The sequence below is a fragment of the Canis lupus genome, chromosome 3 (genome assembly GCF_003254725.2).
Source record: "Canis lupus dingo isolate Sandy chromosome 3, ASM325472v2, whole genome shotgun sequence".
In the NCBI taxonomy this organism is placed as follows: domain Eukaryota; kingdom Metazoa; phylum Chordata; class Mammalia; order Carnivora; family Canidae; genus Canis; species Canis lupus.
In genome coordinates this window covers 73,495,020-73,522,061 of record NC_064245.1, presented here as the reverse complement: position 1 = coordinate 73,522,061, position 27,042 = coordinate 73,495,020, and the positions used below count along the sequence as shown (strand labels likewise).

Sequence of the window (27,042 nt, the reverse complement as noted above, 5' to 3'; positions counted from 1 at the left end):
CAGCCAAGTTGATTGCTATTGTTTGTATCCAGTTATTGGGGTCCTAGTCCCCTGCTCCTGCTCTTGACTCTGGTCTCCCAATGTGATCAACCTTTAAACACTGTTTCTAGGGATATATTTCAAATTTACTTTTGCATAGTTCTCAAAATCTCTTCTTCTAGACAGTTGATATATTCCGTGATTCTTTAATATCCTTGGCAATTCTATAGGGTTACATAGTCTTTTCTTTTTTAAGATTTTATTTATTCATGAGAGACACAGAGAGAGGCAGAGACATAGGCAGAGGGAGAAGCAGGCTCCTCACGGGGAACCCCATGCGGGACTCGATCCCAGGACCCCAGGATCACGACCTGAGCCGAAGGCAGATGCTCAACCACTGAGCCACACAGATGCCCCAAGTTACATATTCTTTGATGAAGTTGAATTATGTCTCTTCTGATCACTCTCTCTTTTCACCTTTCTCAAACCCCAAGATTCATTCCTTGCTCATCTGCTCTTTTTCACTCTATACTCCTTTCCTGTTAGGCTTTATGTGACTTAATAAGCTTTTCTGGTGCACACACTAACTACAGTGCCAGATATTATGCTGGAGACAAGGATCCAAAGCTGAAAAAAGAGAGTCAGCACCTGTGTGAAGGTAACACTCGGCTGAATAAAATGTAGATAAATGCCAAGGCAGGCAACAGAAGCCATCACGCTTCTCAGAACATCAGAGGCATATAAAAGCTTGGGATTTGATTCTTTGGGACACGGCTTTCTGCAGCCAGGAGACGCACGTCTTCTGCCAGTGGTCACTGGGCTCCGGGCGGCGCCAGGCACCGCGCAGCGCCAAGGTCAAGGTCATCTCCCTTTATTTCTCTCCCGTCTTTCGAGGGTGTGAGCCCATCTATCTCTGAGTGACAACACTTCCTTTGTAATACATGAACAACTGGAGAGACATTCTGGAACATACAGCCTGAGACAGCAGCAAGCTGCTCCACTGAATGTGACAGTAGTCAACTCCCTTTGAACTGGTTTTTTTGCACTCGCGTTACTGCTTCGCCAGAAAACCAGGCTGGCACGTTTTTTCCTTCCATTCTCACTGCTGCCTGTAATCCATCATTACAAAGAGAGGCCTTAAAAACGGCACTCGAGGGAGACATTATTTCCTTCCCGTTTCTCTCTCAGAAAGAGCAACTTATAATAGGAGGGGGAAAAATGGCATTCAGGTTAAAGGATCATAAATAACAAGAAAGAATCTGCTTCTTCCTGCCCCACCCCCCCTTAAGATGCTAAGCCTCAAAAGGACTCTTGATTTTTTTTTTTAAAGTCTTTCCCCTCTTGGCTTGCTCGAAACATTAATATTCTATACCTGGTGATAAAGCTCGAGGATTTTTAGTGAGAGCTGTTAAAGGGAGCGGATGGCCAAGACCGTTTCCTCTGCTGAATTAAAATCAAAGGCTCATAAAAACAACTTGTGAGGTTAGCCTTGTGGTTAGCTAGTACTTTAAATTTGTGATCCCCCTGATGATGTGAATTGACAGGGGGACTATTGCCTTTTTCTCAGACGAAGCTGCAGTGCTCAAAATTATGATTCAAAAAAGAGGCAGGACCAGGATTCCTGAGGCCACGGAAAAAGCTCAACAGAACAAGGTTATAAGGGTGCGTGAATGTCAAGGCCTGGGTCCAGCCACAGAGGGGAGAACAAGAGGAATGGCATTTTTTTTTCCCCTATAAAGGTGAATTTGGGCATTTGAAACAACCTGCTGATTTTCATTTCATTAATCAAACAGAACTGTCATTGAGCACACAACACTTCCATCAATGGTCCCCACATTTAGCTGGTATCAAATGACTACTTAGCTACTGCCTATTATCAGCCACAGGCGAATACTTACTGCTAATGCAGAGAACAGAAAGCCTGATTTTTTTTTTTTTAATTGAGTTCTCTAGGTACATTCCATCTGATTTTTCCTCCAGCTCAGGGTTGCTGAGTCGCTGCTAATTTAAATAGGTGAGAAAAGCCTCGGGAGCAGAGTTTCCAGTGAAATGCTGTGCAGATGTGCATGTGGCTGCAGATGCAGCTGTGGGGCGTGGGGGGTGGGGGACTGGGCTTTGTTCACTTTCCTTTCATTTTTGGAAACCGTTCATACACCCAACCTGAAGCCTCCTTATCTGACTTCTCAAAGTGTGAAGACGACTGCTCGCTCACCGGCTGTACACAAGGAGCTGGAGAAATTATCACTCATCATGCTGCGGTTTTTCAAAGAGCTGAGGATATGATGTCTCCCTGATGAAGAGGACTTTGCTCGCGTCACATTCTCCCTCTCTCCCTTTTTAATAGGATGTGACAGCTTGAATTCCAAAGGAGGCTTCGCAATTAGGAGATCGAACCACAGCGTCTGTGCTAACAGCTCCCTTCACTGCTCTAATTAGGGTTCCCCCTTCCATTCCTCTTTCTCGGGAGAGGACAGGGGACTTTTTAATTGGGGCTATTAGAAGTTCTCTTTACACAATGACACCCTTTGCTAAGTGAAAGCTCCAGCAAAAGCCATGCCCACTCTGCAATTACCTCTTGCAATTCTGAGGAATAATGGTATCTTGTCTCATTTAAAAATAAATCTGAGGCTTCTTCCTTATTGCTTTCTCTCCTCTGCCCACTCACATGAATTTCTTCTTGCCAATTAGGCAAACTTTCCATTATTTAAGGAGCTAGTTTTGATCATAACTGTCCCCTGATAATGAGACATATTAAACTAGATTTCATTTGCCCGCAGCTCCTTTCTTCCAGATACAAGGCTAATTTAAAGGAGCTCAGATCATTCGATCATGGGTCTATAGTAAAATGGTGAAGCGCTGGGATTTTCAAAGCCATGCTCTGCTGCGGGCCACAAAACTCACCTGAAATAACCTGCACGTGCAGTGTTCGCAGTTTCTCAGAATCTTGTCCTCGTAAGAGAGCAGATGTAGGTTTGTATTTATGATCTAGTCCAAGAAAAGAAATTAAATATTTAAATGAAAAACAAGCACATTCTTAATATACATTCCCCATGTTGATTCAAAAGGTTACTGAGGAAAATGGGCCATTTACAATAGAGCCAGGAGTAACAAGACATTAAGGGCTTTCCTCATTAAGTGGTTTTCCATGAGCAAACACAGGTTCTTTCTAAAACAAGTGGTTTCTCCACGACCGCCAGTGCCATCATGCCATTGCCTCTAATGAAAAGCACCAGGTCTTATGTACAGAATATTATATTATTTACATTATTATATATACATAGATATTTACAGAATATTTAATGCATATTTAATATTTAATGATTTTAATGCCCTAAATGGCGAGACATGTTTCATTACTTCATACACTTGGATTTGTGAGGCAAGCCTTCAAAAGCCGCTAAGCCCGTCATTTGGGTGGATGTTTATAGGGATGTTCACTCCTCACTATTGGTTCCTTTCCAGACATTTTCTCTATCTGGCTTCTCTCTCTTTCCTGATATGCAGTTATGTGGCAAAATAGATCAAGAAACTCAAAACTATGCACTAAGGTATCAAGGACAATGATTTGAAACTGCTCTCAGAAATATCTGCAACAGGGGCACCTAGGTGGCTCAGTCAATTACACATCTGACTCTTGATTTGGGCTCAGGTCATGATTTCGGGGTCGTGAGATCGAGCCCCATGTGGGGCTCTGTGCTGGGTATGGAGCCTGCTTAGGATTCTCTCTCTTTCTCTCCCTCTCCCCCATCCCTCAGGCCTGATATTCAGGCAGTATATGCATGGGTACTTACTAGTAGTGTCAGTACATGCATAGGTACACACGAGAAGGGTTGGTATATGTGTGTGGGTACAGACCACTAGGGTGACCTGAGTAGTTTACAGTCAGTGTCCATCCTGATAGGTGGATGCCTGTGTCATGCTAGTTAAAAATTTTAGTATCATCCCTATTGCCTGATTCCAATGACACATTATACCTCTGCCCAACCAAAACTCTACTGACACCCTTATACTTATTAAAGATTCATTCCCATTCACCCTCATCACCTAGAACCACTCTGTTTAAGATCTCCAACTCTGAAATTCTTTATCACCACTCCTTATTCTTCTACCTGTCTTCTGTCTTCACGTTCATTAAGCGTCTGCTCAGCCTCCCTATTTGCTTGTCTAAGTAGAGAAAGATGCACAAAGCTCCTTGAGTGCCAATACTGTGTCTTACTTATGCTTATATTCCTTGGGTTACCTAGAACTGCCACTTATAGTAAGTGCTCAATAAGTGATAAATTGAACCTTAAAAAAATGTAAATCTATAAGTAAGACCCTAAATGGATTGTCCCAAACAATGGATTTATCCCTCAATACTTACTCTGCCATTTCCACATTCTTCTGTGGCTTTCAAGTATTTTATGGATAGTGAGGATGAGAAAAAATATAATAACGACTAGAACTAAAACATACCAAGTCATCTTCATGGAACAAGTGAAATCTACAAAGAAAAAAAGTACTATTAAAATACAATAAAAACACACGTGCACACACACAAAAAATACAATAAAATGATGCAACAGAGAGAGGCCTTATGGTGGAGTAGTTGTGTTCTACTACATATTCTGGCCTTAACTGAAACACTGAATATATGATCATCTCTGTTATAGGGTCATTTGCTATCTTTATTTCTTCTCTGATATGTCAAATGATTGTATTAAGTGAAGAAATTTGACCAGAGAGCTTCCAGGGATCCCTCTAATTCCGAAATTGTGGGATTAATTTCAGTTACAGATTATTTATGTTGGTGATAGTTTCCTTGGGGTTACTATCTCAAAGCTAAGACTACAACAAGCTGAGTCCCAAAGTCAAGGCCATTTGTAATTATGGCCCTCAAATTGACAAAGATATAGTGAGTGTAAGAAAGATGTAGAGGAAAGAAAAATACAGAGAAAAGGTTGGACTGAGCATATGAGAAGCCAAGGCAGATGAATAATCAGAACCCCCCTTCTGCATGGACTCTCTGCAATGATCAGAGCAGGTGCACACATTAATTAAACATGCCGTTACCCTAAGTAAAAACTTGTTCATTCAAATGACAGTGAGGCACACGGGAAGGATAGTCCCCATCCAACAATAGCTTAGCACCATCTCCTTTGGTCTCATAAAGATACACTGGCCAGTGGACCTAGGAATCAGTGACATAATGAAAGGTGACCTCGCCATGTCCAAGATATAACTGCCTACTGTCTTCCCAAGCCACCCTATATACCCTCTTTCTTGAACACAAAGCACAACACTTGCTCAAAGTTAGCAGGATATATAACTTGTTTATCCCCTTGGATGATTGTCCTTGTGGGGTTCACTATTTGGGTACCCCTTTCACAGGACCTACCCCCATGAGCAGATGTACATTATATAGCCATCCAACATTTATTCAGAAAAGAGGCTAAATGCTAAAAGGGTAAACGTTGACTGGGATGGCATCTCTCAGTGTCCCCCAAATCATCCCATGCTATTCAGCTGCAAATTTGCATTCCTTGCTCAGCAGTTAATTGGAATAGAAGCCTTACAGTGCCAGCAAGAGCCACGGTGGGCCAATGCTCAAAGAGTTGTTGAGCACTGATCAATCTATGAAAAAAGAATGACACATTCACCAACTTTATCTAGCAATAGCAGAATGTGTGCAACTGGGGCCAGGCCAGCCTGTACAGCCACCAAAGCCCTGATGCAAATGCAGAAGAGTGTCTCTCCCACATCCCATGCTGCCTACCTATCCCCCATCCCAGCAGTCATCTTGGAGAGAAGCAAGGGGGAACAGACAGGAATCTGAAAAAAAAATCTGAAGAGAGAATTTAAATTATTGTTTCAGAGTAAATTTACCAAATTGGACTAAATTTACTTTCACCTGCTGGGGGATAGGGCTTTTAAGGGAGATCAAATTAGTCTCTGCACAGCAGAGTAAAATACACATAAATGTTATATCTTCTACATGTGGCAAATAGATATACTTTTTCCAGAATACAAGACTATATGTTTGTTTAGACTGTATCTTTCTGAATTATGTTAACTACTATTTCACTTTGACTAGCATTTATGGATTTTTTCATTAACACAGAAAATTCTCTTGAAATCATAATTATAGAAATGCTTATTTTTACTTCATGTTTTAGAAAACAAAAAAGCAATTCGATGGATACATGGAAATAAATATGATTTTTAATATTTGTAATCTAAACCTCTTTATCTTTCACATTCCATCATTGTCACCATCTCTATGCAGTCCTTCCAAACCCTACCTTCTAACCTCACTCCTAAACCCAAGAGAATTGACCTCTGTTCAGATCATCTCAGATCCTCCCCGTATCTTACACACATACACACACCTTGAAATAACCCCTAATTGCAGATGCTGTATGGCCCTGCAGACTAACTCACAAAAGAAATTCCTTTGAAGCCTTATATTTTACTTTAAAAATGCATACATATTACATAGTTTATTTGCTTGAAAATATATATAATATTTTAAAAATAATTACCTCTATAGGAGGGCACTATACGTTGGCAAATTGAATTTAAATAAAATATTTTTAAAAATAATAGAATTACTTCTAAAAAATTAAAGCTTTTAAAAAAGCACTCTAAGGCAATACGAAAGGCTTCCATATGTCTGGAGTATCAAAAAGCTCAGCAACTTACTCTACCATAGCTTCTGTTACACTGGACACACTTCCTGAATTGTTTGACATTCATCTACTTTTGTGTCCCTAATGCTAGCATATTGCTTGCCATACAGTAGGCACTTATTAAATGGTTATATCATAAAATACTCTTCAAAAATAGATTTTATAGGTAAAGTGGGGCATACTGCTTAGTGGAAAGGATCAATTGTGGTAATTGCGAATAGGGTGCCTAGGAAGCTAATAAGCTAATAAGATATGTGTGATGTTTATCTTTTGGGCTACTCCCTTTGCCTCAGAGCTATCCAGTGACCCAAAATGCCTCATCTGCACACTGCCTATCTCTATGGCTTTACATCAAAAATCTTTATTTAGTCCTGGTTCTCAACTCTAGAAGACATAAGTCTATCCAAAGTAAGATTTTAATAGCCCATCCCAAGGTACATGGATATTTGCATTTAAAAATAAATTTCACCAAAAATAAATAAATAAATTTCACCCTTTAATACTCTGTGACACTATGAAGGTGTCATAGTGTTACTTCAAGTACAGCTAATAGGCATGTCCAAAGTTTACTCTGAGGTCTTGCTAGTGCCCCTCAAATCACAACCCACAGATGCCTTCTCTGTTTCTCAGTACAGGTCTAGCTGTACTCAGGAAAAGCAAATTTTGAAAGAAAAAATATAAACAGGTAAAAGGACTAGCTTCTTTCTAGTCATATTCATCAACAAAGTCTTCAACTATTTAACTTTTAATGAAGTTAATGTGTTAGTTAACCTTTATTTGATTTTGTATCCAATTCTCTTTTCCCTCTAACTTCCTTAAGTACTTACTTTTGACATCCATTTCTAGGTACAGAGAAATGTATGTACAATTGTTCAGGATTTCCATAGTCCTACAAGTATAGTTCCTAGACTTTTCCTTGGGTGGATTTTCCTCCATGATTGCTAACCTTCTCGTGTGGGTTTTTAGATTACAAGTAATGTTATATTCTTCCAAGGGATCAAATGTAGGAGCTGCAGTGAAGTTAAAATGTCGACAGGGTGAATGAAAATCATTTGCCTTCACTTCTGTTGATCCTTTCATGGTAAGAACTAGAAAGAGATTAAGAAAATATTATTTGCAAAATAGTAATACATATTAAGAAGACACACACCACTCAGAACTAAACACCGTCTTTCCTCTACAGATAAAGTAGTGTTTACATTTTTTTTTAATTGTGAAAACCAGGTCACGGTAGGGTTGAAATAGAATTGGAGTATCTCAACAAAATAGAGACCTTTCTCTGAGGACTTGTGGGACAGATTATAATGTTCCAAGCCAGAAATGTCCCCATTATGCCCATTCTGAATCCCTGGCCAACCAGAGAAGAAGGAGAAGGGAGACAGAGGGAAAGAAAAGGAAGACAAGGAAAGGAAGGGAAAGAATAAAATGATTGCCATTGTGTAAGCCACTGAGTTTCCAGGTGGTATGTTATACAGCCATAGCAACAGGCATAACTTATCAATGCAGTGTCTCACATTTCAAGGAGGCAGAGAAGTAGCATCTGTGAGTTAGCAACCCTCAAAACACTTCCTAGTTCTCTCTCAGCATAAAGGTTTATCACCTCAGCTTACTCTCTGGTGAATTTGACCCAGAACAGTGCAATAGTTACAGCACTACATGAGCAAGAACTCAGAAAAAGATCTTTTGTCTTTTATCCAAATTCCATGCCAAGAAATCTCATTCCCATCCTGAAAGAATGGGAAAGATGCCAATATGGAGTGATACAGAGGGCAATTTCACTGAATAGGGTATAAATAATAAATTTGATGCTTGGGCCTGAGGCCACAAGTATATTTTATGACTACAAATGAGTCATTTAATTTCTCAATGATGAAAGCTGATTTAATTTAATTAAATAACATATATTGATCTCAAAATAGATGCAAGATTCAGTTAGACATTACACATAATACATGGTTATTCTTTCGTTTGTTTATTCATTAAAGAAATATTTATTGAGTGCCTAATGGCAGGCATTATTCTAAGATCTAGAAATATCATGAATAAAGACAAAGTCCCTAACATCAAGTGGCTCACTGGACAGTTAGACAAGTAAAAAGATAATTCATACACAGTGAATAAATGTTAGGCAGGGGAAGGTACAAATGTATCAAGGATTCAATGACCTCTTAGGAAATCAAAGTTTGATTTTACTTGAGAGCCTACAGATTTACTTAGAATTTTTTTTTCAATTAAAAAATTGCAATACCTCTGAAGAGAGCATGCTAAATAATCTTTTAACCATCAAACATACATAAATTATGGTGGCATTTTGATATCTTTTAAAAGTAGATATTTTGTTTTAGATAAACTAAACCAAGAACAAGTAATATCCCAAAGCCCTGCAAGTCACTCATCAAAAGCCACACTGCTGAGTGTTCTGATACTATTGGATTTAAAATTGTAATATATCATTATTTTTTTAACAGACTAAGGTAATTTATTCTTGATAAATTCTATTATCATTTTACCTTTTGATGTTCGTTCCTGAGAAATAAAATCCATGCTCTTTTTGGACTTACAAGCCAAACACGGAGAGCACATTTTGAATTCACCTGTGATGCCTTGGCAAATTCTGGTGAAGTTTTGAAAGTTGGAGTGATTTAGAAAGATTCCCATAATAGTCTGAGTTTCTCTTAATGGTTTCAGAAAAGTCACAAAAGAAAAATTTAAAGAGGGGAGTGAATAATTGAAATTAGGTTGTAAACATACTTCCAGACATGATAGCTCCAATATATTTCCTATAAAAGAAAAAAAATTGTTTACTATGAAATGAAATACTGAGGTTTTGTCATTCAAATAAATACACAATAAGCTCCCAGTTTTTCTTAGATGGATACAGTATACTTCAGTTTGTCAGTGATATGACTTTGTTTTTACATGAATTAACAATATCTACTTCACTTAAATATTTCCTTTTAAAATATGTAAATATTCCCTATTAATTTTCAGAGACGAGAACTAGAGATATTCTTATAAACCCTAACATTTTAACCATTCTCTCCTAGGAAAGCTCTAGAGGCCAAAAGTTCAACATCAATTTAACTGGTCTGAAATCTCGGTGTTTGCATTGACCACCATTCCTTTTTAAAGCTCCAGGGAAGGCTCTGTTCTTTGTTCCTCTTCCAACTTTTGCTGGATGTTGGCATTCCTTGGCTTGTGGCCACATCCCTCCAGTCTCTGACTTTCTGGTCACGTTGCCTTTTCCTCTGTGTCTCTGTCTTCTACTCTTCTGTGTCATATCCCTCTGCTTCTCTCTTATAAGCATCTTATATGGGACACTTCTGATGGGATATAGTTTCACCTGGATAATGCAGGATTATCTCCCTATCTCAAGATCCTGAAGTTAATCACATCTGTGGAAATCTTTTTTCCTCATAAGGTAACATGTACAAGTCCCAGGCATTAGCACATGATACCTTTGGGTAGCCATTACTCAACCTACCTGAACCTACAAAGATGAAATGTAACAAGATGACATCATAATTTTTATTTTTGTCTGAAGACAAACATCAGATATGGAAATGATATACAGAAGAAAGAGCACTGTATTCAAAATATAATACAAGGACTCCAGTCATTAGGCAAGATACTTGGACAATTAATCTCCATAAGTCTTGTTTTCTCATCAGCAAAATAGAGAAAAGTAACTATAGATCCCACTAACGTCATAGGGTTATAGTAGCTTCAAGTGTATGGTACATATGAAAACATTTTTGAAATTTGCACAAATGTATATTATTTAAAATTCAAACCTATCTCTATAGTCAGTTGGTTAAGCAACTGACTCTTGGTTTTGGCTCAGGTCATGATCTCATGGTCATGGGATCGAGCCCCACCTTGGGCTCCAGCCCCACATTGGGCTCCATGCTGAGTGTAGAGTCTGCTTGAAGATTCTCTCCCTATGCCATCCCCCCACTCATGTATGTGCACTCTCTCTCTAAAATGAGTAAATCTTTTTACAAAAGATTTTATGTATTTATTCATGAGAGACACACAAAGAGAGGAAGAGACATAGGCAAAGGGAGAAGAAGGCTCCATGAAGGGAGCCTGATGTGGGTCTTGATCCCAGGACCCCTGGATTACCACCTGAGCAGAAGGCAGATGCTCAACCACTGAGCCACCCAGGTGCCCCAGTAAATAAATCTTTTTTAAAAAATTCAAACTTATATTCCAAAGTGAAAATGAAAATTCAACCTTCATTTAGAGTAGGATTATCTGTGATCCAATTCACACAAGTAATTAAAGCTCACTGTATAAAAATCCAGAATCCCTATTTGTCAGTGATGATCATTTAAGGAATAGGAAACCTCTCTCTCAGGTATTCCTAGTCTGACAATCATTTGCTAGTATGAGAAAATAACTCACATGCTCAATTGTACCTTTATGTGGCTTTCTTTACCATTTCTTATCTAATCATATAGGTCAAAATAATTTTTTAAATTTTTTCTAAGTAATGTGGAGCACAATGAAAGTATCACATTAGTTCTTAAAATGATTACTGCTAGTCATACAACTTGGTTCAATCTTAAGAGTAAACCAGGCTATTGATTGGTATTAAGGAATTTTTTATTTGTGGAATTTGTACTCTAATAGTAATTCCTTAAGTATCTCCTTACGATTATTATATTTTTATTATTTAATAAAATGAGAAGCTCATTACCAGCCCTCTACATTTGAAGTTGTTTCTGTAATAATTCACATGTGATTTCCAGCTACAAACACGTTTCATACTTGAGTTGCTGTAAAGGTTTTTTTGGGGGAGAAGATGGTATTTTACTCAAATTCACAATTTTATGTCTTAATATATTTGTAAACAAAGTAGATAAACAAAGATCAAATTGTAACTAATTTTTTAAACAATTGTCTTCAGTAATAATATCCCAGGAAAGAGACAGAAATGTACCATCTGATGGAACTCTATAACCTATGGGGTTTTTTATACTAACAAAATACATAAAAACATTTCTTGCATGTTTCTATTTTACTCACTGGGATTTTTCATCTTACAAAATTTTCCACTTCTTGAACTTGTATGCCTAAGATACAACCAAAATAGAGAAATTTCTACTGTCTATATTATAGTCCTCTTACCCAATAAAGTGACCACCCAGGCTTTCTAGAATTAATGACATATTTTTGACTTTGAGGTCATTTTATGATGGTTTTTAAACCCTAGTTTTAAATTATTCAGTTGGAAAGGAAATAAATAGAAGATATATATCCTTCCCTGGCATAATTTTAAGAAATAATGAATTCTATTCAATCATTGTTGTTATCAGGTGGACTATATTCTCATCTCCATAAACAAGGATATATGAATTTAATTACTGCCATTAATATTGCTGGGAGTCAGACATCTAGCTTCTTACTCCCATAGAAAGAAATGCATTCCAGAATTATTCCAGTACTATGACTACAATCTCTAAGCATAGTATACAGAATACTAAATAGAATTAGGAAAATATATTACAGTATAGGACAAATGCTCAAGTCAATCTTTTTTTCCTTAAGGAAACCTGACAGTAAGGCTAAAGAAATATCAAATATGTTTCCTTTTAATTTTTTGTTATAAAACTTTATCATATATAAGCATATGTAAAATGTTGGTGCCAGTTAAAGAATAACAAAGATAAATGCCATGCATCTATCTATCATGAAGATTAAGGATATCAATATTACCAATATCTTTGAAAAACACTATCCATTCCCATCCCTACATAATCCTTTCACAGAGGTTAACCACTATCATGAATTTTGTGTTTATCACTCCTTTGCTTTATCTTAGAGCCTTTCCAAAATGTATATATTCCTAAATAACATTGTTTCATTTAGCATATTTTAGACATGTGTGTGTGTGTATATATATATATATATATATATATATGAAATAGACTTTATGTATTCATCTATGACTTGCCTTTTTAAATAAATTTTAGTCATGTTGCTCCATATAGCTATGGTTAATTTAATTGTCTGTTGTGTTCTTTTGAATGAATATACCATAATTTATTCATTCTTCTGACAGTAAACATTTGGGTTGTTTCTATTTTTGCTGTTATGAATAACGCTGCTATGAACCATAGCCCTCATATATTGCTAGTGGGAACGTAAAATAGTGCAACCACTTTGGAAAACAGAATTATATCTCTTATATGTTAAATATATACTTATTTTTTGACCCAATAATTCTACTCCTAGGAATTTACACAAGAAAAATAAAAATACCTGTACATGAATTTTCATGGCAGCTCTTTTATTTGTAATAGCCAAGAACTGGAAACAATCTAAAAGCCCAACAACTAGTGAATTATTAAAGCGATTCCTGACATATCTATACAATAGAATACTACTCAGCAACAAAAAGCAAGAAAATACTGATCCAAACAACAACGTGTACACAACGAATCTGAAGTGTATTATGCCAAGAAAAAGAAGCAAGACAAGTGATTACATAGTTCATTATTCCATTTATATGATATCCTGGGAAATGAAAAAGTATATTGACAGTGGGAGAAGGGTTTTTCTGCAGAGGAGAAAGAGGGATCTTTGGGGGATATTGGAAAGTTTTTATCTTGATAGTAGTGCTAGTTACATTGATGTAAACATTTGTCAAACTTTATACACTTAAAATGAGAACATTTTATTATATGTATATTTTATCTCAAATTTTATTTTTGAATACTGCTATGAATATTCATGAATGTATCTGCTGGTACAAAAATACAGAAGTTCCTCTAGTATACATACTGAGTAAAATTGCTGGGTATTCAGTATGCACATCTTTGATTTTTCTAGAAAATGTCAATTCATTATATGAAGTGATTGTACCAATTAATACTCTTACATGCAATGTATAAAAGCTCCACCTGACATACATCTTGGTCAAGGCTTTTCAAGTTTTGCCAATTTAGTCAGTGTTAAATAGAATCTTATGATGGTTTAAAAGTGTACTTTCTTTCATTTTTTCTACTTCTCCATTTTTTTTCTGTTTTTGTTTTTTCTTTTTTTTTTTTAAGATTTTATTTATTTGAGAGAGAGTGACAGAGGGAGAGAGAGCACAGAGGTAGAGGGAGAAGCAAACTCCCTGCTGAGCAGAAAAGCCAATGCGGGGCTCAATCACAGGACCCAAGATCATGACCTGAGGGGAAGGCAGCGGCTTAACCTACTGAACCACCCAGGTGCCCCTGTTTGTCTTTTTCTTATTACTATTTAGGAGTTCCTTAAGTTTTTTGTTTAAAATTTTAAGTTTTTTATTTAATATTTTAAATTTTTTTATTTCTTCATTTATTTGACAGAGACAGTACACCGTGTGTGTGCAAGAAGGGGGAGAGGTAGAAGGGGAGGGAGACGGAAAAGGAGAGAATCTCATGCAGGCTCCATGCTGAGCACAGAGGCTGACGCAGAGGAGCTCAATGTGGGACTCAATCCCAGGACCCCGGAATCACGCCCTGAGCCAAAGACAGACGCTCAATCATTGAGCCACCCAGGTGCCCTGAGAGAGAGAATCTTAATCAGGCTCCACACCCAGCCTGCAGCCCAACTCAGGGCTCTATCTCATGACCCTGAGACTGTGACCCAAGCTGAAATCAAGAGTCAGACACTTAACTGACTGAGCCACCCAGATGTCCCCATGTATGTTCCTCATCTATCTGAAATTGGTTCAGTGTGGAAAGCCACATTAGTTTTTCCACATGTGATAAGCAATTGCACTAGCATTTATTAGATTGTCTATCTTTTCCTCACTACCTATAAAGTGCCTCTACCATATAACAAGTATCCATAGACATATGGGTGTGTTTCTGGGGTCTGAATTTTGTTCTATATTCCATTGTTCTATCTTGGCAAAGATATTATACTTATTTAATTACGTTTTCTTTGTAAAAGCTTTTATAGTTTTTCTTTTTTTTCTATGTAAAAGCTTTTATATCTGATAGGAAAAGTCCCCTCGTTCATCTCCTTTAAGAGTGTCTTACCTATCCTTGGCCCTTTGCTCTTTGCAATAAATTTTAGAATCAGCTTAAGTTCAGTGAAGAACCTAGTTGCAATTCTGACTTGAATCTTGAAATCCACTGGAGAAGATAAAATCTGAGTTCCTCCTATCACTTTTTTCTTACTTTCTTTCTCTATTTGTATGAGTTTTCTTTGATATTGTTCAGTGAAATTTCCAAATTCTCTCCATGATGGTCTCATTTATCTTTTATTACATTTCCTCCTAGGTACTGTTCTTTCTGTTTCCAGTGCCAACGCTATCTTCTAAGGAATATGTTTTCAGTTTGTTAGTGGTATATGGAAACACAATTAACTTTTGAATATCAATTTTATTTTTGCCACTTTACAAACTTCCTTATTAACTTCTGTTTCTTACAAATTAAATCTTTTGGGCTTTCTATGCAGATACGCATATCAATTATACATAATAACAGCTTTATATCTGGATTTCCAATCTCCATACATTTATTTCTTTTAATTTTTTAAAAAGATTTTATTTATTTATTTGAGAGCAAGAAAGTGTACATATGTGTACAAGCAGAGGGAGGAACAGAGAGGGAGGGTGTGGTAGAGGAAAGAATCTGGAGCAGACTCCCCACTGAGCACAGAGCCTGAAGTGGGGTTTGATCTCACAACGCTGAAATCATGACCCGAGCCAAAACCAAGAGTTAGACACCCAACTAACTGAGCAACCCAGGTGTCCTATTTCTTTTACTTTTCTTATTGCCCTGTCATGACCCCCAGTACCACAATGAACAGGCATGTGGGGAGAGGTCATCCTTGCTTGCTCTTAATCTTAAGAAGAATACTTACAATGTCTCATCACTGAGAATAATATTTTACATAATCATTTTTGGAGGAAGTTCTCTTCTGTTCCTTATAGAAGGAACAGTTTTTCATTATAAGGGCTGCTGAATATAATTGAATGTTCATTCAACAACTTTGAGATGATTATGTAGTCTCTCATAAATAATCATTAATACAGCAAATTATATTATTAGATTTTCTAATGCTGACTCATCATGAATTCCAAGCATAAATCTAATTTGATAATTTTACACATTTTTATACATATTTGATCATTTTTATCCAAGTAGATTCTTAATGTTTTAATGTAGGCTCCATGCCCAGCATAAAGCCCAACCCGGGCTTGAACTCACAACACTGAAATCAAGAACTGAGCTGAAATCAAGAGTTAGATGCTTAACCAACTGAGCCAAGCAACCAGCCAACCCCTTTTCAAATTTGTCTGTTTATAAATGAGATTTGCCTATAAGTTTTTCTTTTTTGTTTTATCTTTGTTAGGCGTGGGTACCAAGGTAAATTAGACTTAAAATTAAATTGGAAAATATTCCCCTGTTTCTATCTTCTGGAAAGGTTTATTGTAAAATTGCATTTATCTATTGAATCTATTTCTTGAAAGTTTGGCAGAAAACCATGTAAAATTATTGAAACCTAGTGTTTCCTTCAGGGAATATAACCTATTGGCTCAATTTCTTTGAGTTCTACAACTCTTCAGTTTTCCATTTCTTCCAAAGTAGGTTTGGGTACATTATATTTTTCCATAAATATGTCCTTAATGTTTTAAATTTATTGACTTAAAGTTATTCATAATACTCTTACTACATTTTAAATTTCTACTATGTCCATTTCCGGTCCTAACATTTCTTACTTGTTCTTGCTTGTTTTTTGATTATTCAATTCTAATAGACAGAGTAATGGCCTCCTAAGAATGTCCACATCCTAATTCCCAGAACCTATAAATGTGTTTATGGTACATGCTAAAGAGAAATTAAGGCAGAAGAAGGAATGAAGGTATCTTGTACATTTATCTTAAAATAGGGAAATTATTGGGGTGCCTGGGTAGCTCAGTCGGTTAAGTGTCCCACCCTTGATTTTGGCTCAGGTCATGTTCCCAGAGTCCTGGGATCCAGCCCCACATCAAGCTCCATGCTCAGTGGGGAGTGCGCTCAAGGATTCTCTTTCTACCTCTCCCTCTGCCCCTTCTTTCTCTCTCTAAAATAAATAAATAAATCTTTTTAAAAAAAGTTTTAACTGGGAAATTATTCTAGATTATCCAAGGGCCTAATATAATCACAAATGTGGAAAGGAGAGGCAAAAGAGTCTGTGTCAGATAACACAATGTGACAAAGACTCAACAGGCCATTGCTGGCTTTGAAGGTGGAAGGAAGACACAAACTGGGGCATACAGGCAGCTTCCAAAAACTGGAAAAGTAAACAAAATTGATTCTCACCTACAGCTTCTGAAAGGAATGCTATTTTTGTACGCATTTTAGTTCTCTTACTTTTTCATTGATATACAAATTAGTAGTTATTTTTGTTTTACGCAGCTAATATTTTCAAGATTTACTTAGATATCCACATGCTTATAATTATTGAGAGTCTTTTCCCTGCCATTTCTTACATCTCTGGCCTCCCTTCTAGGATTATGGTTTTTCTCCTGAAGTTAATTCTCTACAAATTCCTTCACTAAAGATCTGCTGGTCAGGGGCAGCCCTGGTGGCTCAGTGGTTTAGTGCCGCCTTCACCCCAGAGCCTGATCCTGGAGACCCGGGATCAAGTCCCACATCGGGCTACCTGCATGGAGCCTGCTTCTACGTCTGTCTATGTCTCTGCCTCTCTCTCTCTCTCTCTCTCTCTCTCTCGTCTCTCGTGAATAAATAAAATCTTTAAAAAAAAAAAAGAAAAAAAAAAAAAAAGATCTGCTGGTCATAAACTGTCTGTTTTTGCTCATGTGAAAATGTATCTCACCAATTCCAGTTTGACATTAATTTTACCTCAACACTTTGCAGACATTATTCCACTGGCCTCTGAATTTCATTGTTGCTTTCAAGAAATGAGCTGCCAGGCTAATTATTATTCCTGTGAAGACCATCAGTCTTAATCTCTGGTTTATCTCTTTAGTTTTCATGTTCCATGGAATTTTTAAATTTATTTTGTTTGGGACATGTTGGGTTTCCTGAATCTGAGGATTTGTGTCTTTCATCACTTTTGTAAAATTCTCAGCCACTCTCTTCAAACATTGTCTTTTCCCCATTTTGTCTCTTCTCTCCTGTGGTAACTTCAATTAGAGATCTCTCCCTCTGTTCTCTGTGTCTCTTAACCTCTGTTTCATATTTTCTCTTTCTCTGGCTCTCTGTGATATGTTCTCAATAATTTATTCAGATCTATATTCCCAGTCATTAATTCACTATTCAGTTGTGTCTGATCCATTTACTCATTCCTTGTGTTTCTACATCATGTTATTATATTTTTATAATTAGAATTTTCAGTTGACTCTTTCAAATCTACCTGATTATATTTTTAAATTAAATTTAATTTGAGATTCCAGTATTGTTAACATACAGTGTTATATTGGTTTCAGGTGTACAATATAGTGATTCAAAAATCTGCCTGATTATTTTTAATAGTCTTGTTTCCTACTCATACTTTTTTATATCATTTTTATTGAAACAAACCAAATACTTACTTTGTGTTATATATCTCATAACTCCAATATCTGAATTCCTTAAAAATCTGATTCTCCCTTTTAGTCTCTGTTGACTCTTGTCTATTATGTCTTCATGTGTTTTATGATTTTTAGTAGTAGCTATGTTCCTTAGAATTTTGTTTGTGAAATATTTGAGATCTGGTTTGAAGATATTTTCCTCCAGAGAGGATTGGTGTTTACCTCTGCTTGGTGTCTAATAACACATTATCTCAAAACTACTTTAAATTAAATTTCTGGGTGTGGTGGAAAAAAAAAAGGAACCCTTATATACTGTTGTTATGTAAATTAGTTCATCCACTATGGAAAACAATATGGAGGATCATCAAAAAATTAAAAACAGACCATATCATCCAAAAATTCCACTTCTGGGTAGATACCCAAAGGAAATGAAAACAGGTTCACAGTATTCCCATGTTTATCACAGTATTATTCATAATAGCCAAGATATGGAAACAACCCAAATGCCCATCAATGGGTGAACGAATAAAGAAGATATGTTACATATACAATGGAATATTATTCACTTACGGGAAAGAAGAATATCCTGTTACTTGTAACAACATGGATGCACTTGAGCACATTATTCTGACATAAGACAGAGAAAGACAATTACTATATGATATAATATATATGTAAAATCTAAAAAGGTCAAATGGGAGAGAGGGAGGATGATGTCAGAGTAGGAGGACCGTAGGCTCATCTCATCCCATGAACACAGCTAGATAACTATCAAATCATCCTATCACCCCAGAAATCACCTGAAGACTGACAGAACAAACTCTACAACTAAAGAGAGAGAAGAGGTCACATAAAAGAAGGTAGGAAATGTGGAGATATGGTTTAGGGGAGAAACGGGATCACAGGTGCTATGAGGGGAGGAAGCCATGGTCATGCAGAAAGGCAAAGAGAGAGAGAGGAGCACACAGGGGAATGCACAAGGAGAATGATTCCCTGATGTGATGGACTTGGAAAATGAGAGGGGCTGAATTTTGTGAGTTCTTGCAACCAGCAGGGCTTAAAGCCTGGAGTTTGAAAGGTCAGTAGGCTTGGTTGAAATAGAGCCTAGAGGACACTGTTCTGCTCCTGGAGAGAAGACAGGCAAACAACCCGGGGATGGAAGGCAGATGGCATGAAAACAACAGTCTGAAGAGTGCCTGAGGCACACAGTGGGGAGATTATTTGCTCTTCTCAGAGCATGTCCCTGAGAGGAAGTGCTCATGGAGACTCCTCTCTGGGAACAAAGGAGCTGGCTGGTGCCATTTCCCTCTCTTGACCCTCAGCATAGACCCAGAGCCACTGGCAGGAGTCAGGGCAGCACCAACACTAGCTAGTGTTGCTTACGCCAAGCCCCCCACACCTGCTCTCTGACTAGACTGCCCTTCTTGGGCAAGCCTGCCTCAGTCTCAGCTTGGTGAGCCCCTCATTAGAAAGGCCAGCACAAACTCCTACCTACAGCACATCTCCTGACCTGAGAGTTCTGTAGGGTCCCAGTTCTGGTGGAAGTGATATCAGGTCTCATCTCACAAGCAGATAGAGCACACCTAGTTAAAATTGGCCAAGGACCAAACACTGCCCATAGCAGGCAAGGAGAGCCTCTGCAGATGACTAGGCTGAAGGATAGAGCAACCAAAACAAATGTCTGCCTTTGGCTCAGGGCATGATCCCAGGGTCCTGGAATTGAGTCCCACATCAGGCTCCCTGCAGGAAGCCTGCTTCTCCCTCTGCCTATGTCTCTGCCTCTTTCTCTCTCTGTCTCTCATGAATAAATAAAAAATCTTAAAAAAAAAAAAAAAGCAGCAAGACAGAAGTCTTTAATTTACAAGAGAAGACCCATAAGGCTAGCTGAAGATTTCTCAACAGAAACTTGGCAAGCCAGAAGAGATTGGCATGATATATTTAAAGTGCTAAATGGGAAAAACCTACAGCCAAGAATACTCTGTCCAGCAAAACTATCATTCAGAATAAAAAGGATAGGCAACGAGTTTCTGAGATAGAAAAAAACTAAATAATTTTGTGACCACTAAATAGGTCTACAAGAAATATTAAAGAGGACTCCTTGAGTGAAAAGGAAAGACCAAAATGACAAGAAAGGATTAGAGAAAATCTCCAGAATCAACCACAAAACAAGAAATAAAACGGAAATAAATATATATCTATCAATAATTGCTTTGAATATAAGGGGACTAAATGCTCCAATCAAAAGACATAGGGTATCAGAATAAATTAAAACAAAAAACAAGACCCATCTATCTGCTGCCTACAAGAGATTTGTTTTAGACCTAAGGACGCCTGAAAATTGAAAGTGAGGGGAATGGAGAAATATTTATCATGCAAATATTTATCATGCAAATTCCAGAAAGCTGGAAAAAAAAAGAAAGCTGGAGTAATAATACTTATATTGGACAAACTAGATTTTAAAACAAAGACTTGTAACAAGAGTAAAGAAGGGCACTATATCATAATGAAAGGGACAATCCAACAAAAAGGTCTAACAATTATAAATATGCACAAAACATGGAAGCACCCAAATATATAAAACAGTTAATGACAAACATAAAGGAATAATAAATAATAATACAATAATAGTAGGGGACCTTAACATCCCACTTACATCAATGAACAGATCATCTAAACTGAAAATGAACAGGGAAATAATGGCTTTCAGTGACACACTGGACAAGATGGATTTAACAGATATATTCAGAACATTTCATTGTAAAACAGCAGAATACACATTCTTTTCAAGTGCACATAGAATATTCTCCAGAATAGATCATGTATTAGGTCATAAAACGGCTCAACGGATACAAAAAGATCGAAATCGTACCATGCACCGTTTTTTGTCCACAATACTTTGAAACTAGAAGTCAACCGAAAGAAAAAAATAGGGAAGACCACAAATACATGGAGGTTACAAAACATTCTACTAACTAATGAATGGGTCAACCAGAAAATCCAAGAAGAAATTAATGATGATCACTAGGTATTGTATGTAAGTAATGAATCACTGAATTCTACTCCAGAAACTAATGTTCTACTATATGTTAAATAAACAAAATTTAAATCAAAAAGGAAGAAATTTTTTAAATACATGAAAATAAATAAAAATGAAAATACAATGGTTTAGAACCTTTGGGATGCAGCACAAGCAGTCTTAAGAGGGAAGTATACAGCAATGCAGGCCTACTTCAGGAAAAAAAAAAAATCTCAAAAAATGACTTAACCTTACACCTAAAGGAGCTCAAAAAAGAACAGCAAACAAAGCCTAAAGCCAGAAGAAGGAGGGGAAATACTAAAGATTAGGGCAGAGATAAATGATATAGAAACTAAACAAACAATAGAACAAATTGTTGTTCTATTCTTATCAATGGCAGACTTATCAAAAAGAATCCAGACTTATCAAAAAGAAAAGAGAAGAACCTAATTTAAAAAAAAAATCACAAATGAGAGAGGAGAAAAAACAACCAATACCATAGAAATACAATTATAAGAGAATATTATGAAAAAGTATATGCCAACAAATGAGACAGCCTGGAAGAAATTTATAAATTCCTAAAAACATATAAATTACCTGAAACAGGAAGAAATAGAAAACTTGAACAGATTGATAATTAGCAAAGAAATTGAATCAAGAATCAAAAAATTCCCAAAAAACAAAATTTCAGGGCCAGAAGTCTTAACAGGTGAATTCTACCAAACATTTAAAGAAGAGTTAATGTCTATTCTTCTCAAACTATTCAAAAAAATAGAAAAGAAAGGAAAACTTCCATATTCATTCTATAATACCTAAGAATAAACCTAACCAAAGAGGTGAAAAACCTGTACTCTAACTATAAAATACTGATGAAAGAAATTGAAGATGACACAAGGAAATGACACACAAGACATTCCATACTTATGGATTAGAAGAACAAATATTGCAAGAATGTCTATACTATCCAAAGTAATCTATATATGTAATGCAATTCCTAATAAAATACCAACAGGGTTTTTCACAGGGCTGGAATAATCCTAAAATTTGTGTTGAACCACAAAAGACCCTAACTAGCCAAAGAAACCTTGAAAAAGAACAGCTGGAGGCATCACTATTCCAAACTTCAAGTTATATTACAAAACTGTAATAATCAAAACAGTATGGTACTGGCAACAAAAATAGACACATAGATCAGTAGAACAGAATAGAAAACCTATAAATGAACCCACAACTATACGGTCAATTAATCTTTGACAAAGCAGGAAGGAATATCCAATGGGGAAAAAACAGGCTTTTCAACAAATAGTGTTGGGAAAACTGGGCAGCAAAAAGCAAAAGCATGAAATTGGATCACTTTCTTATACCATACACAAAAATAAATTCAAAATGGATTAGAGACCTAAATGTGAGACATGAGACCATAAAAGTCCTAGAGGCAGTAACCTCTTTGAAATCAGCTATAGCAACTTCTTTCTAAATATGTCTCCTGAGGCAAGGGAAACAAACACAAAAAGAAATTATTGGACTTCATCAAAATAAAAAGCTTCTCCAGTGTGAAGGAAACATTTAACAAAACTAAAACTCAACATTCCAAAAATGAATAATCCAATGAAAAAGTGGGCAGAAGACATGAATAGACATTTTTCCAAAGAAGATGTACAGATGGCCAACAGACACATGAAAAGATGCTCAATATAAGTGATCATCAGGGAAATGCAAATCAAAACTACAACGAAATATCTTACACTTGTCAGAATGACTAAAATTGACACGTGAAACAACAGATGTTGGCAAGGATGTGGAGAAAGGGCAACCCTCTTGCACTGTTGGTGGGAATGCAAACTGGTGCAGCCATTCTGGAAATATGGGTTAAATAGGTGATGGGGATTAAGGAGGACACTTGTCATGAGCACAGAGTATTGTATGGAAGTGTTCAATCACTATATTGTACACATGAAACTAATATTACACTGTATGTTAACTGGAATTTAAATAAAAACTTAAAAATATTTTTAAAATGCAGTTAAAAAGAGAGAGTAAAACAAACCAAGGGATGAGGATAGAGGGGCAAGATTTTTTTTTTTAAGATTTTATTTATTTAGGGACAGCCCGGGTGGCTCAGCGGTTTAGCGCCGTCTTTGGCCCAGGGTGTGATCCTGGGGACCCGGGATTGAGTCCCACGTCGGGCTCCCTGTGTGGAGCCTGCTTCTCCCTCTGCTTGTGTCTCTGCCAAGCTCTCTCTCTCTGTCTCTCATGAGTAAATAAATAAAATCTTAAAAAAAAAGATTTTATTTATTTACTCATGAGAGACACACAAAGAGAGGCAGAGACATAGTCAGAGGGAGAAGCAGGCTCCCTGCAGGGAGTCCAATGTGAGACTCAATCCCAGGACCCTGGAATCATGATCTGAGCCAAAAACAGACACTCAACCCAGGTGCCCCTGGGGGGACAAGATTGATGGTATTTAAAGGTACACATTTGTAATTAAATAAGTACTAAATAAGTCATAGATACCTAATGTGCAGTATATTGATCATAGTAACATTTTACTTTAAGTATGTGATATGATAATTATTATGATGGCAACCATATTACAAATATATAAATGTATCAAAGTAACAGGCTATACCCCTTAAATTTATACAAACTCATATGTCAAATTTATCCAAGAAAAAAAAAACAAAAGCAAAACTTAATTTAATTAATTAAATTAAAGCCCAATTGGATTGGGCTTTTCACACCTCATAGGCAATGAGTATTAATATCCAAGTTATGGCTAGTACATATTCACAAACTCTCCAGGGAAATTTTTTCCTTGCTCTCTCTACGGCCTAGATGGAGATAGACAAATTTCCTCACAGCCAAGCAAGACTTTTCCTAGACTACTCCTTACTCCCTCACAGAGCATGTTACCTTTGCATCCCAATGTTAAGCTTTGGCTTCTGTTCCTCCATGTGTGACCCAGGAAACCAAGACTCTAGGCCACCAGGAATTTGTAGATGTTCCTCAGATCACACCAATCTGTTCACTCTTGCTTACCTATCTCGATTCGTAATTTCTTTTTTTTTTTTAAGATATTATTTATTTATTCATGAGAGAGGCAGAGACACAGGCAGAAGGAGAAGCAGGCTCCATGCAGGGAGCCGGATGTGGGACTGGATCCCAAGTTTCCAGGATCACGCCTTGGGCTGAAGGCGGCGCTAAACCACTGAGCCACCTGGGCGGCCCTGGATTCGTAATTTCTAATCCTTTTCCACCTTTAAGGAGTTTTCTTATTTTCTTACTACTTCAACTATGTGTTTTTTGGTAGTTGTCTTCAATGTTTTAATCTCACATTTTTAGATATTTTGTGCCAAGTGTATTTTCCAAGTTACAACTGCAAGAACAAAAGTCTCAACTCTCTGTTGACCTTCAAAAAAAGTGAGAATTTACAGGAAAACCTTCATTGTTTGACAGACAATAGGAGCTCCAGAAACTACTGTATGTCAAGTCATATTTTCTCAATACCTAAGCTATTTCTCTTTTAATGAGTTGTCAAGAAACTTTGGAGGAAGCATGGATTATTTCAGACAGTACGTATTTTAGGTGTTATTTCTTCAATATATGAAATGCAAGCTGAAGAAAATAAGAAATTTTTACCACTAGAAACAGCCACTTTGAAGATGCACGCAGTTTTTTTTTTTATTAAAGTAAGCTATTTTACTACTATTTACCTGATAGAAACAAAAACATATTTTCATACAAAGAGTTGTACAAGAAGGTTCATAGCAGCATATTTATAATGGCCAAAGGCTGGAAACAACCAAAAAGGACAAATGTGACGGCCAAAAGGACAGATGTGATGTTATTCTTACAATGGAATATTTAGCAATAAATAGAAATGAGGCACTGATGTACTTCATCACAAATGAATCTCAAAAACATTATGCTGAGCTAAAAAAACAGACCAAAAGTAGACACTATGTGATGATTCCATCTATATAAAGTATAAGAAGGGATAAAGCTAAGCTATGATGACATAGGTCGGAAAGTTGCCTTGGGGAGAGGAGGAGATTTGACAGGAAAGAGCAAAAGGAATCTTTCTGGTACTGATGAAAATCTGTATTTTGTATGGGGCTGTAGTTACAGAGGCACATACAATTGTCAAAATTTATAAAACCAAACATTTAAGATCTTTGTATTTTATTGTAAGTTGTGCCTTTAAAAACAACGAAACTAAACAAAACACAGACAATGGTTTCTAAGTATCTTTCATCGTTATTGGAGATTATGTATCATAATTCAGCAATTTAAAAATATTAGCTGCCAGGAGAGAAAAAAGCTTATGGCTTAGCAGCCTCATTTACAGAGATACTAGTTAATGTACATTGTTGTCCTTTGGTCACAGGTCAGCCTCTTTAACAACTGGCAACGACTCACAGAGTACCAATTTCAATAGCAAAAGCTCAAATCATTTTATTTCTATTTGGGGCTCAGTAATTGAAGCTTCTCTAGTAATATTGAGTGGGAAAGGGTAAAAATATATCATGTTGCAAATGAATAATATACCCATGGTGTTACCAGATAAGGAATGGGGGAGTCTGGATATGATAAAGATATTTTTTTAGTTTTGCTTTTAAATTTTTTTTAAAGACTTTATTTATTTAACAGAGAGAGAGAGCACAAGCAGGAGGTAGGGGTAGAGGAAAAGCAGACTCCCCACTGAGCAGGAAGCCCGATGTGGGGCTCCATCCCAGGACCCCAGGATCATGACCTGAGCTGAATGCAGGCATCCCTACGAATGGATTTATTCATAGAACATTTGGGAAAGACAATTTATTTTTTTAAGATTTTATTTATTTATTTGAGAGGAAGGGAGAGAGAGAGAGTGTGTGCACAATTGGGGGGAGGGGCAGAGGGATAAGCCGACTCCACTCCACTGAACTAGAAGCTAGAGGCACGGCTCAATCCTAGGACCCTAAAAATTCTAGGTGTGCAGAAAAATTTTGTTTCAAAAGTGTAACATGAAGATAATAATGCCTGGTCTGCCTGAATCAGAAGGTGGTTGTGAGGATCAGCCAAGAAATGCTTCCTTTAAATATGTTTCCTTTTTATCTCCTTTACAATATGACTCAGAAAATTCACTCAATCAACAAATACTCAGTGAGTTCCTCCTAATGTGACGTGTACTGTCCTAAGTGCTTAAAATATGACCAAACAGACAAAAATCTCATTTCCATTGAGCTTACATTCTATTTGGAGAAATAAGACAAGAAGTATATATAATAAATAAGTCAGTTATATAGGGTATAAGTGCTATGGAGAAAAGAAACAGAGCAGTATAGGGGTAAGATATATCACCATATGCTGTTTTAAAGAAAGTTGTTTTTTCTATAAAAACAAAAAAGATATAGAGAGAGCATTTATCTACCAATGCAATAAGACAAGCTGATAGCAAAAGCATCCCAAGCAAGGGTTGCTGGTATATAATATAAGAGAGGAGAGAATAAAACAGTTCTGTGAAAGCAGTGGAAAGCATTATATTCATCAATATCCTTTTTTTTTTAACCAGCACCTATTGTCTAAAAATATAAGTAAACATATTGTATTGATTATTATCCATTTCCATGCTACAAAGATTCAGAAAATTCCATAAGAAAAAAAATGTTTTTTTTTTGTTTTTTTTTTAGAAAAAAAATGTTACAACGAAGTAAATCTATCCATCTAATTTTATTCCTTCTCTCTGAATATTTCAAGAAAAGTCACTCTTCAGAATGATGCTTCACCATGAATGATTTGAAATACTTAATGTGTTGTAATGAGACATGGGATGCCTGAATGGCTCAGTGGTTGAGCAACTGCCCTTGGCTCAGGTCATGATCCTGGGGTCCTGGGATGGA

General features: G+C 36.7%; 1 protein-coding gene across 1 annotated transcript in view; it reads right to left on the bottom strand.

Annotated features, from left to right (window-relative positions):
• Positions 1-27,042, bottom strand: part of TMEM156 (transmembrane protein 156) — a 46,340-nt gene that overhangs the window by 14,833 nt on the left and 4,465 nt on the right. Inside the window, exons 2-5 of the mRNA XM_025437921.3 lie at positions 9,158-9,427; positions 7,475-7,735; positions 4,343-4,462; positions 2,881-2,964 (exon numbers count right to left, since the gene is read on the bottom strand). Coding sequence (XP_025293706.1) covers positions 2,881-2,964; positions 4,343-4,462; positions 7,475-7,735; positions 9,158-9,427 — 735 coding nt within the window. The remainder of the gene's footprint in view (positions 1-2,880; positions 2,965-4,342; positions 4,463-7,474; positions 7,736-9,157; positions 9,428-27,042) is intronic.